The sequence below is a fragment of the Protopterus annectens genome, chromosome 4.part1 (genome assembly GCF_019279795.1).
Source record: "Protopterus annectens isolate FY-2018-M chromosome 4.part1, PAN1.0, whole genome shotgun sequence".
NCBI lineage: Eukaryota > Metazoa > Chordata > Ceratodontiformes > Protopteridae > Protopterus > Protopterus annectens.
This window is the reverse complement of record NC_056734.1, coordinates 1,010,344,808-1,010,361,962: the sequence shown is the minus strand read 5'-3', so window position 1 is coordinate 1,010,361,962 and position 17,155 is coordinate 1,010,344,808. Positions and strand designations below refer to the sequence as shown.

General features: G+C 45.0%; 1 protein-coding gene across 1 annotated transcript in view; it reads left to right on the top strand.

The window, feature by feature from the left end:
• The window catches only part of LOC122801160 (heterogeneous nuclear ribonucleoprotein U-like protein 1), a gene marked incomplete in the record, with an annotated part of 399,977 nt that overhangs the window by 96,418 nt on the left and 286,404 nt on the right, over positions 1–17,155 (top strand). The window contains 1 exon segment of the mRNA XM_044070719.1: positions 7,647–7,786. Coding sequence (XP_043926654.1) covers positions 7,647–7,786 — 140 coding nt within the window.

Here is a 17,155-nt window from a genome sequence, read left to right as displayed (position 1 = left end):
CCACGAAAAGCTCCTGCTCCTGCTTGGGATCTCAATTTTGTGTTGGAGAAACTCACTCTACAACCTTTTGAGCCTGCAGCTACTTCTGAGTTGAAATATTTATCATGGAAGACTGCTTTTTTGTTGGCCATTACCTCTGCAAGAAGGGTTTCTGAATTGCAGGCCCTTATGGCGGTTGAGCCTTTCTTGATTTTCCATAAGGATAGGGTATCTTTACGCACTAATCCTTCCTTTATGCCTAAAGTGGTTTCTAGTGTGGCTTTAAACCAAACTATTCATTTGCCTACTTTTATGCAAATCCCCAAAATAAGGGGAAAAGATTTTGCACACTTTAGATGTACACAGGCAGTTGCGATATTATTTGGACAGAACTAAAGGGTTCAGGCAGTCTCAGCAGTTGTTTGTTTCTTTTGCTTTGGGTTCTCAGGGCAAGCCTGTGTCAAAACAAACTATTTCTAAGTGGATTGGGTTTTGCATTGCTTTCTGTTATTCCCATCATGGCAAGGAGATTCCAGCTGGGATTAGGCCTCATTCCACTAGGGCTACTGCCACTTGACAGCCTTTTGAGGGGAGTGGCAACCAAGGATATTTTGGAGGCAGCTACTTGGAGTTCAGTGCATACTTTCTCTAGGCATTATCACCTACCACTTTACTCTAAATCCAGGGCTGGTTTTGCCACTGCTGTTTTGCAGGGCATTTTGGCAGCTCCTGCTTCCTTGTAGTTTGGCCATCCTCCCTTACCTCTGCTTTGGGATTCTACCCAAGTGTAAGGACTGCAGCAATGTGAGATGAAGAACATAGTACAGTTTTGTACCTACCATAAATGTAGATGTTCGAAGATCCACATTGCTGCAGTCCAATTTACCCTCCCTCCTTCCCTCTGTAGTTAGAGGTGGTTGTGTGGGTTGGGTTGTAAATATTGTGTATTTTGTATATATTGTACATATAACTAGTGCAGGGGTGGTTGGTTGTTTGTTTGCTGTCTTTTGGTTTTGACCTTTATGTTTAGGGTCTTCTGACATCTGGGGCAAGAAAAGACTGAGGATATGACGTCGGTCATGCGCATTTGTACCCTGACGTCCTGATGTCAGTCAAATGCGCCTTGACCGACGTCAGCCTTATACTTTGATATTCGGGCCGACCGAGGACAGCGGACTACCCAAGAGTAAGGACTGCAGCAATGTGGATCTTCGAACATCTACATTTATGGTAGGTACAAAACTGTACTTTATGGGTGATAAGGTTTTGAACCATTTCAGGCACCTCTTTTCTGAGGGCGTGCACAGGATTTTCACAGGAGGCAAGGATACCCTCAACCAGAAAATCTTGTGTCCAGATTGAAAAGATTTTTAGTCTGGTACCACGGTCGTAACCAGGACCTTTTTTCAGTGGGGATCCCTCTGGTCCTCTTCTTGTGAGTTGCAGTCTGCCTTGACCTATTCTCTGAAGGCTCATTTGTTAGCTATTTCTGCTCGTTTGCCCTTGACTCCTCCTTTGACTTCTCGTGTTGAAGTCATACAATTTCTTAAAGGCATCCTGTATATTAGGCTTCCAAGGAAACCTATTCCTTCTCCTTGGAACCTCTAATTTTTTGGAGAAATTGAAAACGGACTAATTTTGAGCCTGATGCTTTGCAACATTATTTTGTTCCTGTGTTTTTCTGTAGGAGGATTTCAGAGCTGCAGGCCCTTTATGGATGTTCCTGTTTTTGGGACATTGTCCCTTTGTACTAATTCTCCTTTTATTCCCAGGGTGGTGAATGTGTTGTCCTTAAATCAGTTGGTACAACTCCCTTTTTCCTTCTCAGTCTGCTACTGAGAGGATCCTGCGTACCTTGGATTTGCATATACAGGTCTGGTACTATTTGGATAAAACTCATTTGGCCCAAATACCAGAGTCTTGGGATTTCCGCGTCTGATGCGGTCGCCTCTTCAATGATGTCAGGTCGTCGGGGGTATAAAACCTGCAGCCGTTGTCATTACACCAGCTTTTCTTTCCACGTGGGAGCTTGAAGCAGAAGCACTTCGCAAGTGCTGGTCGGCCGCTGCCTAAAATTTTCGTTCGCTTTACAAGACTTGAAGTCAAACTCAAAGTATCCCTTTGGGGTGTCATTTTTTTCTTGCTCTAACTGATGTCGGAAAAAGTTAACCATTGTCTTGCCTGTGGAAAGCAAATACCTCAGATTTTCATTTTTACTGCGTCATCTGTTTAGGCCCAGACCAGGATGTTTCTCACTGTAGGTTTTGTGCTTTAACACCTGAACTATTTGTCGTCTGGCTATCTTTGCCAGTAAATTCTTTCATTCTCGTTCTCCATATTCAGAAATGGCTTCGATAAGCCATCAGACTGCCGATCTTCCGAAAACATGTAAGGATAAAGATAGACCACATAGGTCCAAAGCTGCCAACTCTTCCATTAAGCTAGTTGCCAATCCACCGGTACTAGAGGCTTTCGCAGACCCCGATATCCGCTTCTACATATTTGCAGGCCTCTGCCGAGACTGGTATGCCGCGAGTTGCTTCTTCGTCTATGGAGCCTGCGGATGTCTCTAACTTGGATGGGTCCAGAGCTGTTGTGCAGGCACCGGCTTCTGAGGGTGTATTAAACCAACAGCTTAATTTTTGAAAAACTACAGAGTTTCTCTCTGGCCCAGAGTTCACACTACGCCTAGAAAACGGAATCAAATGCTTAGAATGGCTGAAGACCTTATAACTTTAATTGGGGGAAGCCAGCCTTCCCCCTCAGACAAAAAAAAAAATTTCCTTCTGATTCTGCAGACCATGAGTCCGATGACTCTGATCCCTCTGATTACCAGGACATACCCTTATCTACCTATGAGAATTCAGATGCAGAGGATTCCATACCCTCTGCCTCTGCTTGAACTGTTTCTTTTGGTGAGACCTTGAGTACTTTGAGAGCGTTTCCACTGGGAATGCCAGGACTACCCTCAGTCCAAAAAGAGACTCAGAATTTTTAGAATTGCCCTCAGCACAGGTCTCCAGCTATACCCCCTGTCCTGGACATTGTAGATGCCTTCATGGAATCCAGTCTTACTCCTGATACTTTACCACCAGCTCCTAGAAAGCCTGACCGGTACTACAGAATACCTGACTCACAAATTTCTCTTTAAGAATCCCACTGTGGATCCAAAGACCATTTCCCAGGGACCTAAGGCATTAAGGCTACTACAGCCAAAAAACTTACCCCTTCGGACAGGGATTCTAGATCTTTAGACAAATGGGGTAAGAAGGTATATACCTCTGCAACTCTTGCCGTCAGGGCTTTGAATTGCCAGTTTCACATGTTGAAGTACCAGCATGTTATGGAACTAAACAAAAAATGTTGCTGCTTCCAGATTGTACAGAAAGTAAAGATTTACAAGAGTTAATGCATTCTGCAAACCGTTAGTAAACCTACTTTGCAGTGTGGTTTTGATGCCTTAGAAGCATCTTGTAGAACCTCTGTCACTGGGAGTGTACTGAGAAGGCATGCTTGGCTGAAGATGCAAATCTTGCCAGACCATCTCAAAGATAAATTAGTAGATGCTCCATTAAACCAGGAAAGTGTTTGGCGCAGAAGTTCTTAAAGATGGAGGAAAAAGCTAAATCTATGCAAACTGTTGGATTTCTTACAGGTGCAGCCACCTAGATTCAGTAGGCATTGGCCTTCTAAAAACTGCTCCTTTCCAGTACCTCCCAGGCATTCTCAGTCCAAACCCAGGGGCAGCAGGCCACCAAGACTACAGTCTCTGGGTATGCAGAGATCTGCACAATGAAGTGCTTCCTCCTCTAAAACTGGAAGTGGTAAGACCCCCCCCCCCCTTTACGAAAAAAGTTCACAATGACTTGTCTGTCCTGCTTCCCAGCAAGGCCCAAGTACTTGCACCCCTAGGAGGAAAACTTGTCCTGCATGCAGACGACTGGATGTCAATTACCCAGGACCGATGGGTCCTAAACATTGTATCCAAGGAATATAGATTCCACTTCCACTCACTGCCAATCCCAAGCGGGTTGCCAGACCTTCCTCCAAACCAGTGGGCAGAGGCTTAGAAGCCAGGTACTTTCTTTTCTCAGTATCAGGGCTTATTCTACCTGTGCCAATAGAGCAAAGGGGACATGGTTTCTACTAGAGGGCTTTTGGCGCCCTATCCTAGATCTGTCCATTCTCAACGCCTTCTTGGTGGTCCCAAAATTCAAAATGCTGACTGAAACAGCTTCTTCCAGTGCTAGCCAAGGACGCCTGGCTAGTCACTCTAGACTTAAAATAAGCTCACCTACACATCCCCATAAGGGAATCTTGCAGGAAATATCTACGTTTCAGAGAAGGCTTTATGCACTATCAGTTCTCTGCACTTCCCTTCGGCTTATCTACTGCGCCCAGGGTATTCACAAAGTGCCAAGCTGCAGCCATTGCATTTTGCAGGCAGCTTTAGCCATACTCGTAAGTTTGCCTGATTCAGGTGGGCAGTCAATAATTGCTACTTCAGCACCAGGTATTTGTAAAGAGATTTCTAACTTTTCTGGAGTATACCATCAACGAAAATAAATCGCAACTGGTGCCCAGCCAAAAGATTGTATTCCTGGGAACAAGCTTGAACACAACTTCCCAGATGACGTTCCTAACACCAGAAAAACAGGTTTATTTGACAAACTACTTCAGACTAATGGCCACCAAAACCCAGCTATCTGCAAGAAAAATACTGCAAGCCCTAGGGTTCATGGTCTCATGCAAGACTGCATATGAGGAAACTTCAATTGTACAAGTCTCTGGTGTCAACATTCTCAGGACCTGGAAACACTGATTCCTATCATTCCTTGTCTAAGGGCAGAATTCCTTCCGTGGGCAGAGGCATGCAACCACAACAAGGGACTTCCTTTCACTCAACCCCTCGTCGCCCAAACCGTGATAAGACTCATCCTACTATGCATGGGGGGGGCTCACATGGCAGGCAAATGCATTCAAGGTAAATGTAGCCCAGGACAAATTCCCCTGCATATCAATCAACCACAGTTGTCATATATAAACAAGCGGGGGGAACTCATGCCTACCCAATCTGCAGGTTAGCCATGACCCTATGGAAACACAGCCTTGACCAACCAAGTGCACCTGCAAGCTCGATTCCTGCCAGGCAAGCAAAATTCACTGGCAGACTTGAGCAAAAATCTACTGGACCCACACGAGTGGAAGCTGGAACCCAACTCCTTCAAACTTCTAATCCGCACCCAACCATCAATTGAGCAAATTTTGCACCAGAAATCCCCACAGCCAAATGTGGAAAGTGGATGCCCCGTCTTTTACATAGGAAAACATCTCAAATTGCCTTTCTCCCTCTGCCCCTCCTTTTCAAAAGTACTACTCCTAGATCAAACAGGACAGGCCAAGGACTATCCTTATTGCCCCAGACTGGCCATACCAGCACTGGTACCCACCCATATGCAGTCTGACAGCAGTGCCACCCACTTCAGACCCCCTCCCTGCTGTCCCAGCAGGAGTGACAGATTTTGCAAAGACGGCTGCAAATCCTAAACCTTGTCTTATCCCCTGAATACACCACCAGCAACCCTCCGCAAACAGATGATGGATGTCGACCTTGAGGCCAGAAGGCCTAGTACTAGGAAATTCTATTAAGAAAAGTGGAAAAGATTTTGTTCTTGGAGCCAGTTTCAAGGAAAGGACACAGCTGTGCCCACCTTTCCTCAAAGCCTGGATTACCTAGTAGAGCTACTCCACAGAGGTGTAGCCTTCTCATCTATTAAAATTCATGCCTCTGCCATCACAATACTGAGACACCTCTCTTCAAACGGGTCCTGAGAGGAGCTAACAATTTAAGGCTACTGCTCCCACCCCTGCCTGGGACTTCGTCAGAGAAGCTCATGCTTCCCCCTTTTGAGGCTTCTGCTGCAGCAGAGTTAAAATTCCTCTCTTGGAAAACAGCCTTGCTTCTAGCCATAGCCATCACTTCAGCAAGAAGAGTGTCTTGTGTTGTAGACATTAATGGAAGTGGAACCCTTCATTATTTTCCATGCTGACAGGGTTTCCCTCGGAACTAACCCATCATTTATGCCCAAGGTGGTATCCAGTATGGCTTTAAACCACTCCATCCATTTACCAACCTTGCCAACCTTTTTCTGTAATCCTCAGAATAAAGGGGAAAGGATTCTGCACTCCTTTGATGTGCACAGACCGCTCAGGTTCTACTTTAATTAATAAAACTAAACCTTTCAGAAAATCTGACCGGCTGCTAGTCTGCCTTGCTACAGGGGCAGAGGGCAAAGCCATTTCAAAGCAAACCATTTCCAAATGGAGAGTGCACTGCATCCATTTCTGCTAAAAACACCATGGAAATCCAACCCCACAGGGGATCAGAACTCCTACCACTAGGGCTACCTCAACCTCTATAGCATTTTCTCAGGGAGTCCCTACCAGGGACATCTTGAAGCTGCAATCTGGAGTTCTGTACACACCAAGCATTACCACTTACCTTTTTTTTTTTTTCTTTTAAATCCAGAGCTGGATTTGCCACAGCAGTCTTCCAAGGCCTAATAGCCAGCCCCAATGCTTCTTGACTGCCTCCACCCTTCCTCAGCTTTGGGAATCAACCCAAGTGTGATGACTGCAAGAGTGAAAGCACTAAGAACATAGTACAGTTGTGTACACTTACCATAAATGTAGGTGTTTGAGTGTATTCACTGTTACAGTCCTGGTTACCCTCCCTCCAGCCCCCTGACTTTTTTTTCTGTTCTTTCTACCTGTCCTCTTTTTGGCCATATCTTATGGCAATGGTGTTTACTTTTTTACTGGAGGTGTTCCACACCATGTAATTGCTTCCTATTTTGGGGGCTCCTAATATCTGGGGCAAGAAAAACTGATGTAATGGCATCTGCTGCATGTTTTATACCCCTGGCGACCTGACGTCATGGAAGAGGCTAGGGCCTCCTCTGCGGAAATACCAAGACTCTCTGGTATTTGGGCCGACTGAGGGCTACCTGCAGGCAGATAACACAAGAGTGATCAACAGTAAATACACCAACCTCTACATTTTATGGTAAGTGTACACAACTGTATTTTGTGTTAAATCGAGGACCTTCCCTTCACTGTTGCAGTATTCGCTTCATCCCTCCGACCCATCTTCTGCTTTTTTTCTTTCTGGTGTGCATGGACTCCTTTGTCCTATGACTGTTCTAGTCTGCGGCAGTTCAGTTCTTGCATCTGTATGTTTTTCTTAAGCCCTGCATTCTGTGCGAGGAATGTAAATGTGACGTACAGTGCAAACATGATCCTTTTCAAGCTTATCCATATTGGCCAAACGATGGGCTGCCTGAAGTGGGACATCCCTTCCTTAAGGAATACTGCAACAGTGAAAAATAAATCTATTGTTATGGTAAGGTCTTGCGCAATTGTACTTTGGTCTGTCTGGATTGGTGGTAGTTCATGTTGATGCATTCAAGTGGGGCTTTGTCATTTGTGCTTCTACCAGAGTACTTTATCAGTATTGCTATTGCCTATTTTCTACTTTACAGTTGCTTATATTAGCTCCACAGATAAACTATGCACTTAACTTCAGCACACAAATGTATTTCCTTTATCAGTCTTTGTATATTTTATTGGGTTATTACATTTTTTTTATAGCTTTGTTTTTGTTGTAGATGACTGCGATTTGAACTTCAAAATTAACCCTGATAGGTTAACTGCATATCCCCTTACAATTGAGGGATTTTGTTTCTTGTGGGCTGGTGGACGTGCTACACATGGAGTTTACAAGGGCAAAGTCTGGTACGAGATGAAAGTAAGTGACTATTAAATTTAATTTTTTTCTAATGTGATTGGTTATGTAGTCAGAACCTGTCCTTAGATTGATAACAATGAAGTAATAAGAAAGAGGTCATATTTTTCAAATGTTTGTAAAAATCTCTAATTTGATTTTCATATTGTAGATAAGTGTTGTGTAAGATGGAAATTGCTGACCAAACTTTTTGCCTGATATGCACATGAGAATGGAGGAAAGGCATCAAATGTTGCATTGCTAAGCAAATGCCTTGCTTTAATGTGATTGAACTTTGTGGTTTATGGTTTAGACGAAAGTTTACTGTTAGTGAGCGAACTATCGAGGTCATAACCATGTCACACTCTACAACATTTTGTTGGGTATTCAAGTAAAAAAATTAAAGTTTAGAAGTAATGCTTATCCCTGTTGCATTCTCCCAAGTCCTGAGTGTGTTTAATTTTTGTCTAGACATTATTGCCTCTGGCTTAACATTTGACTGAATACCTTTGTGTTAACTGACAGCGACTGCAGTTCGCTGACCAAATCCTTTTCTTGATAAGCAGAGGATTGAAAAAAAACAAACAAGCGAAAAGATAGCAGATACTTCCTGAAACAGAAATTTATTAAACGTTAAAAATGGTAAATCGCTTTTCATCTGCTCAATAGCAGACTTCATCGGACTTGATCAAGCTTTCTGTGGGTATCAGGGGAAGGGATTGGGTACCCAAATTTGCTGCCAGCTTCTATTTCAGCCCCTTTAATTGGAATTCTTTGGGGACCAGCTCTCCTAGAGTGGGTTGTGCTCTGGCACCATTGTGTTGCCTAACTCTGGTTAGGCCCTGTAAGATTGGAATATGTTTACAGCCACCATCTGTTTCTACTAATGTCTGAGGAGTATTATTCATAGGTTCATAGATTAGAACTAAGCTAACTGCCCTTGTGAGCCATTTTAACCCTAGCCAATTATCCCTTGTGAGACTCAAACCCTGCACCTTGTGTTTGTAAGGCAAACACCGTAACCATTAGGCCACCCTCCCAACCCTTGTTCTTGATAGAAGGTGAGGAAGGCTGAAGAGCACTGTCATGGGGGGTTCTGGTAGCAGGGCATCTAGAGTCCTATTGCAGCACTCATTGTACTTCAGCATTATTGTGGCAATTTCCCAACACCTCTGCTACTGGCTTGCAGCTGTCTCTTAACATAGTGAAGTGGCTTGAATGGATAGCAACAGTTACAACATCGTACTTGGTAACTTTAGTTACTGACCTCAGCCTGGGATGAGGTGGGGGTGTTTCACTAGGCAAAAGCTCGAGTGTTTGCACATCCAGGACTGTCTTCTCAGCAGACATTATGAGATGGACCATATCTTGTCCCTTCTACTGGGAGGAAGTCCTGGAGGGTTTGAAGTTTTTGCCAACAATTTACCATTTTTATAGTACTACTGTGGTCAGAGAGGGAGCTTGATTATGCTCTTGTGTAAATTGAGGTTTTAGGAGACCTGTCTCCTTTATTCCACCCCTGAGGAGTCAATCTCCTTGGTGGACAAATCGAGCAGCAGCTGGTTGCTACCAAGTGATTGGCCATTTCAAGGTGGAGATTTTCCAAAACTTAGAAAAAGCTTGCTGCTACTGTTTTGCTTCCTGGCTGGCGCACAGCTTTTTCTCTCTGCCAGTGTTACCACTGAGGAATAGGCTTGAACTCCTCCTGTTTATCTCTGACTTGTTCAGAAGACAAAACTCTATAGGTATTTCCTTGTAGCTCCTTGCTGGCCCAGTAGATTTGAGTCCTCTTCACCTTTTGATAAAGTCTGAGTTTGTAGTTGCAAAACTCCATTAGACTCCTGTAGCTTCCTGTAATCCTTTGATTTCCAGAACAGTGATTATCATTTTCTCCCCAAAAGCCCAGCTAAGAGAAGGCTTAAGGACAAATTGTCCCACTTTTTGGCATAGTCTAAGCATTTATTCCACTTTTATGTGGGATAACTTTGGGGGCTCATTCCAGGACTGAATGAGAATAATGACAATCTTGTATATAGTTTGTAAGGTTCTTATAGCTGTTGCATCAGTCCTGATTTCTGAACATAATTACTACTAATTCATCTTCTCACCTTTTTCATAAAATCTCATTCCATAATTCTGAGCCACTTTAAGCTCAGCCTTCTTCATGGGGCTTCTTGATTTTATTAAAGGAAAACCCCACCCTAGAACTAAAAAAAAAAAATTCCACTGTTTCCTGACCTATTTTGGCACCTCAGAATTACTCTTGTAAATTTAGCCTGCTTTCCACAATATGCCTGCCAGTGCGGCTTGATGCATCAATGTGATCTTGTTCTTCCTCAACCCTTCCAGCTGCAGCCAGAAAGGTAGCTAAATTGCATGCCTTTGTTCAGGGTTTTCTTTTGCAGTCCAAGAGGAATTGACTTACACACACACACACACATACTACTGCAGAGGTGTTAAAACTGTCACTGCACTGAGACCCTTGCAGAATCTAGACCAATTGACAGCTCATAATGGAAGGAACTTCAGTATAAATCTCTTCCTTTCTGCATGCAGTAGGCAGATCTCTTTAAGTAGTTTCATTATTTTTTTCTACGTGCAAGTAGCAGAAACTACTTTAATATTATAACTTTTATATTATAGTTTTATTTCTAGTAACAATTGATTTGCCTCTTACTCTGTCTACAACACAATATTATTGTAACTTGGGTTTGCATAACTATTTATTTCTTTCTGAGAAACACCTGTCTTGTGGCATGTTTTTATTTATTGGGGGGGGGGGGGTTATGACATTCCAGTCCTCTCCAGAATTTACATTACAGCAGAACATTAAATGTGAAGTTGTTCAATCTCGCCTTCACTCTGACTGATGGGTTCGGAGCCGATCCTCTGCTCCGAGTTGGCCAAATTGCAAAGCTCAAGGTCTGCAGCAGCTCGAGGCCGAACCCCTATCCCACAATGCCCATCTACCTTCCCCAGATTTAGTTTGCCGCTGCAACGGGTCGTGCTTTTCTCTACAGCTCAGGCTGTTTGAGAGAAGTTTAGTCTTTTTTCTTGGATATTTTGTACAGAATAACTATTTGTTAGATGTTGAGAGTTAGAAAGGATAGGCTATCCTTATTGGGAGATTTTGAGAGTTAGAAAGGATAGGCTATCCTTATTGGGATATCTGATCTGTTAACTTGTGTTCTCATTTTTTATTTTTATTTGGGGGGGGGGGGGGTTGGCCCTGTTGGTTCTGTTGGTTCCTTGTTCTTAGCCGGTTAAGCATCTGTTAAGCAGAGTTAGGCTTTTTTTTTTGCCCATTTTTTCTGTAGCCGGTTAGGCTTATTTTGTTTGTTGCTGCTAACCTTTAATTGTTTTTTAGTGTTCTTTTGACTTCTGGGGTTTTGTCTGAAAAGGCCAAGTCATCGTTTAAGAAGTGCAATCAGAAGATGTGCATTACAGATGGCCACACCGCATGCCTGTTTGGGAGAGGTACATCTCCAGGAGGTTTGTTCCATTTGCCATGGATTCAGTGCTACGGTTTTAGCAGAAAGGAAAAGGAAGTTGGTCGAGCGTGGCTTGATTGTCTGCTTTCCAGTCAGACTTGGCTACTGCTCCAGGGAAACCAAAACCACTTTCAGCGAGTTCAGATCTGAAGGGCTGTTCGGTTCCGAAGGTCTCCAAGAAGGTTCCTGTATTGCCACTGTCATTGGAACAAACTGTACAGATAGTTGGTAGGAGCCGGTCCCCAGTCTTGGAACCGGTATCTCCTACATGGAGATCCCTGATTCTGGGTTCACCGGCTCGGTCTGTAGCATCCTCTCAGGCATCCAGACTTTCTGACTTGGACGTGGATTGTGTGGTACACAGACTGTTATAGGATCCAGTGCTAGCTAAAATTCTGCTGGCTTCAACTCTGGCAGCTTCGGAACCAATAGTCATCTCCTATGATTTCTTCTCCTCCTCCGACTAGAATCGAGACTGAGCCGGAGGAGGCTGTTCAGTCGTTTGTGGGACTGTCTATTCCTGACACTTGCTTTGTACCTGTTGGTACAGACAACCCTGATGCCCTCTGCTGCGGCGGCGGAATCTGGGAGTCGAGACACTCTCCTGTTGGTTCCGGGAGGTGAGTCTAACCGTTAAGTCTATTCCGACTCTTCCCCCTTGGGGCTTTGGCACTGATGAGTTCGGCTCCTACATCTGGCTCTGAGCTGGCGGTTTTGATGCGGGAGGAGTCTTCAGTGTCTTCTGACCCGGGTGCTTCCTTGCATCGGAGGAGGGTTTTGTCCCCCTGGACAGCCACTATCTCTGATATGGCCGGCATCTTCTCTGTCACTGCAGACCCACTAAGTGTAGAGATCCGGACCCTCAGGAAGCCCCATTGGGGGAACCCTGCTCTACCGAGACTTCCCCAAAAGTTTCCACTGAGGTCCCTCAAGAGGTTATGTAAGAGGAGACCATTAGATTCCCCACTGGAATCCAACACGTCTGACACTGATTTGGAGGAATCGGAAGGGTCCCCAAAATCCCCCTCTGACGATATCTCCTTTGCAGATATCCTAGAGATCCTTAAGCAGAGGGGTGACTGGTGTCCCATTAACCATACAGCGGACAAATTGGCGCTCCTGAAGGCTGTCGGGTCTCAAACCTCCACCCCTTGGGTTTCTCTGCCTTTTGATGAATTGATGGATCTTTTGTGTCTCCGGGTGTGGGAGTTGCCAGATTCTATGGAGCCTGCCCCTAGGAGGCCCAACAAATATATTTCAGCTCCTCAGGCAAGTCTTTCTTATCCAGACCTATACCTGTTGATGCCATGGGGGTTGCGGCAGCCACGAAGAAAGATGTCTTGAGACCTCTACGTCTGTCCATCCTCCTAATAGGGAATCTAGGATTATGGACAGATACGGCAAGCACATGTTCCGTTCTCTGACCTTTGCTCTTTGGTCCTTGAACTGTCTAAGCCATTTCACAAGGCTTCAGAGATATCGCCTGAAAGAGCTAGGTGATACTCTCCAGGGTGCAGTAGCCGATTCCGTGGCAAAGTGTCTACTCAGCTTGCTACCCTCAATTCTATCGTTGACTCTTCTAGTCTTCTAGGCACCTCTTATCTTATGCAGCTGAAGGGCCGAGTAGGGCAGCGGGTACAGGAATTGTTCCTAGACCTTCTTGGATGCACTTAGGTTCCTTTGTGGAACCTTGTTATTTGTGAATGCCCCTTTGATTCTTCTTTGGACTAAAAGTTAGATACCCTCACCGGATGTGAGCAAGATTAAGCCGCGGTGGTACAGCGGTAGCGTTGTAGGCTCACAGCAAGATGTTCTCCTGTTCGATTCTCGGCTGGAGTGTCTTGTGTGGAGTCTGCATGTCCTCCCCGCAGTAGAGTGGCCTCCGAAAGACATGCGTGAATGGGCATGCCTTCGCTGAAGGTTGGCTGTCGGGCTGGCAACTCTGCACCATAAAAAATCTACTGCCAATCATTAGCGGACCAGGTTCCACTGTGTCAAACCCTAACTGGGAAAAGCCGAAAAGACAAACCGGATATGAGCAAGACTGACTCTACCATAGGAGTCAGTTTTTCCACTCCTACTGGACCTTACCCTGAAAGTAAACTGGGAGGAAAAAAATGTGGTTCCGCAAAGCCCAGTGAGCCTTTCCGAACTCGCGAGGTGAAGCCTCTTCCAGGAGCAGAGGGGGCAATGATGGAAGAATATGCCCACATGGCAGAGGGGGTCTGCAAAACCAGGGTGACTAGGATCAGTTCCTTGAAGCCCCATCAGTGTTCCTGAAAGGAGGCACTGTCCTGCTCCTGGAGTGTGAGGACGTTTGTACCTAGGCACCTGGCTAAAAAAATCTCAGACCGATGAGTACAAAAGTTACATCCAGAGGCTATTTCATCCACTTTCATACCCAACCCAGACCAACAAAAGAAACCTGGACGTTCCACCCAGTCTACAGGATGTGGCAAAAGTAGAGGTTCAAAAACTATTACAAAAGTCATCCAACCAGTCAAAGCAGACCAGCAAAGAACCAGAACTTACTCAAGATTCTTTTTGGTGCCAAAGAAGACAGAGGACTGGAGACCAATTTTGGACCTCAGCAGACTCAACAGATATGTAATAAAGACAAAAGTTCTGGATGGTCATGCTTCAGTCCATATGCCCGTTCCTAGGGAAGGACAATTGGATGTGCTAAATACATTTTCAGGATGTGTACTACCATATCAAAATAACCAGGCCATGCAGAGATCATCTGCGCTTCAGGCTGGGAGCCAGTCACTTCCAGTTTCGGCCCTGCCCTTCAGTCTCACTACAGCCCCCAGAGTGTTCACCAAATGTATGGTAGGTGGTCATGGCTCACTTGAGGCATCTAGGAATCGGTCTGTTTCTGTATTTAGGTGACTGGCTCCTCACCCCACCCACCAGGCATCAGCTTATTCGGGCAAGGGACACTGCCTTAGATCTATGTTGCCAACTGGGCATTACGATAAATTCAGAAAAGTCTGCTTTTTTGCCGTCACAGCATACAGTGTTTTATAGGAGCAGACTTGGACACAGTCAATATGTCTTTAAAGCTTCATTCAGAAAGAATGCTTTACCCTACGACAACAGATAGTGGATCTCCTGTCAAAACACACAGCACCAGCATCGCAGATTATAAAGTTGCTCGGCACCATGGCAGCAGTTGTCATTGCAATACCTCTGGTGAGATCTCGTGTGCGCATTCTTCAGTGGTTGCTATCCACACCGTGGACATTTCAGGACTTATCGAATGGATCACCCTGTTCTGATACACAAACTTGACGTCCATAGACAACTTCATTTCTATTTGGACAGGACAAAAGACCATAGAAGAGCTGATCAGTTTGTCTCCTTCTCAGAGTCCAAAAAAAGGTGAACTGGCATCCAAATCTTCCTTATCTAAATGGCTTTGATTGCATATCCTGTATTTACCATAAGGCAGACATTTTTTTACTTGACAAAGTCAAAGCTCATTCAACCAGAGCTGTTTCTACTTCTGTAGCCTTCTTGGCCAGACTACCCATTGATTCTATTTGTGCAGCTGCCACATGGTCAAAGCCACATACCTTTATATCTCACTACAAGGTAGATAAGGCCTCTAGGACAGAGCTTCATTTGGGTCTGCTGTCCTTGGAATTTGGGTCTGCTGTCCTTGGAATTTGGGTCTGCTGTCCTTGGACAGGTATTCCCCATGAACCCCCCCAAGTTTATGGTGCTGGGGACGCTACCCATCAGTCAGAATGGAGAGATTGAACTTCACAAAGTTATGTACTTACCATAATGTTCCATGTGAGTTTTTCGCCTTCATTCTTATGACCCTCCCACCTACCCCCCCCCCCCCCATCCAGTGTCTGGAACTTTGAGAGGTAATAAGTTTGTTTTGGTTCTCATGCAGAGTTTCCTCTCTAGTTATCTCAGATTTCCTTGATATTTGGGGTAGGTATCATGCTAGTTGGCAGCAAACAAGATCTGGGGAAGGTAGAGGTGCATTGTGGGATAGGGATTCAGCCTCTAGCTGTTGGGGACCTCTCTTTGCAATTTGTCAGACTCTGAGCCGAAGATCTGCTCCAAACCCATCAGTCAGAATGAAGGCGAGAACAACTCGCATGGTACGTTATGGTAAGTACATAACTTATTTTTTGGAAAACCTGACTACCATACTGGCACAGTAAATTAATTGGGTTCAAATCTGCCCAAGGGCATTTATAAGCCTAGCCAGAGTGCATCTGCTTTTCACCACCCCATTGATTGATTAACTGGTCCTCTGTCAAGCAGAGCCAATGAAGTGATCACAGCGGTGTATTTTCTGTTACCCATCCACTCGTCAAGGTTCCTCTTGAAGAGTATTAGTGATTTGGAATTTTGTTCCAAAGCATGAGGTGTCTCTGTGACAGGAATCTATCCCTCCAGCATGTTCTATTATTGTTGTGGCGAGGTTTAGCTCACTAGAGCACGTGGATCGCAGTGACTTGGATTTCTTTAGGTGGAGAATGTCCCATTAAGTCTCGAGTTGGACATGGCTTTGTAAGTCAGGCAGATGTCACCTCTTAAGCGATATGCCATGGAGTACAGCCAGAGTTTTCAGTCGGGCTGCATAGGACATATGTTTGAGGCCAATAATCCTCTTGGTGAGGTACTTTTGTGGTCTATCCAGCTGTTGAAGTGTCTTGTGAGGTACATCCCAAATGGAGCATTGCACTGTATTATGGGTCTGAGTGACGAGTAGAGGAGCACTATAACCAGTCTATTTCTAGATGCGAACCCTTTAGTAATTAGATGGGCCACATAGGATTTCCTAACTACTTTGGCAATGTGATTGTCAGAAATTTACTATCTACTTGGATCCCCAGATCTCTTACCTCCCCTGTATTAAGGGGGCTGCCTCCTATGTGGTAATTCGTGGGTGTTTTGTTTTTCCCAAACAGGATGACAATGCATTTTTTGGCATTTAGCTTGAGGCAATGATGACTTTGACACCAGGTGTCCGTCTCAGTAAGGACCTTTTGGAGGATGTCCATGTCAGCCGGAGAGTCTGTTATGGCTCCCAGTTTGCAGTAATCGGCAAATTTGGTTAGCCATAGTCGTCCTGTATTTGCCTGTACTTTTAAGTATATGCTGAACAGTAGGGTTCCCAGGACTGAGCCTTGCGGGACACCACTTGTGACTGGTTTAGAGTCTGACCTGGGGCCCGCTATTCTTACAGTGTGAGTTCTGTCTGTAAGCCAGTTGGCAACCCATCTTGTGATGTAGGGGTTTATGTTCAGGCTGGTGAGTTTTTCTGTAATACCAGAGTGGGGAATGGTGACTTGGCGAGGTCAAGGTAGGCTGTGTGAACCACCTTTCCCTCGTCTGTGGCCTTGGTGACTGTCTCCAAGTCAGCCAGGTTTAATAGGCATGTTCTGCCCCTAACAAAGCCAAACTTGGTCGGGTCAAGTGTTTGGAGGTTCCCAGTGTCTTTGTTAATGAGTTCCATGATGGTGCGCTCCATAGCTTTGCAGACCAGGCTAGTCCGGCTTATGGGGTGATAGTTACCAGGGTCAGTTGTTGCCCCTCCTTTGTGGAGAGGAATAACCGTTGCTGTGCACCATTCTCTGGGCACGTAGCCTGTGGAGAGGCTGAGATTCAACAGCGTGTTTAGGTGGGGGGTTAGTTCGTTCTGTAGTTCGTGCAAGATGCAGCCTGGGACACCGTCTGGTCCCATTGACGCTGTGTTTATGGCTTTTGAAATGGCTGTTTTCACAGGCGTTTCTGATTTTTGGGACACTACACTTTTCGGGTATTGTTGTGGGCCCTTTTGGAGGTGAGAGGGGGGTGAATCTATCTGCCAGGATGTTGGCAATATCAGTAGGTTCAATATATTTTGTGCTGTTTTGCACTAGTTCCGTGCATA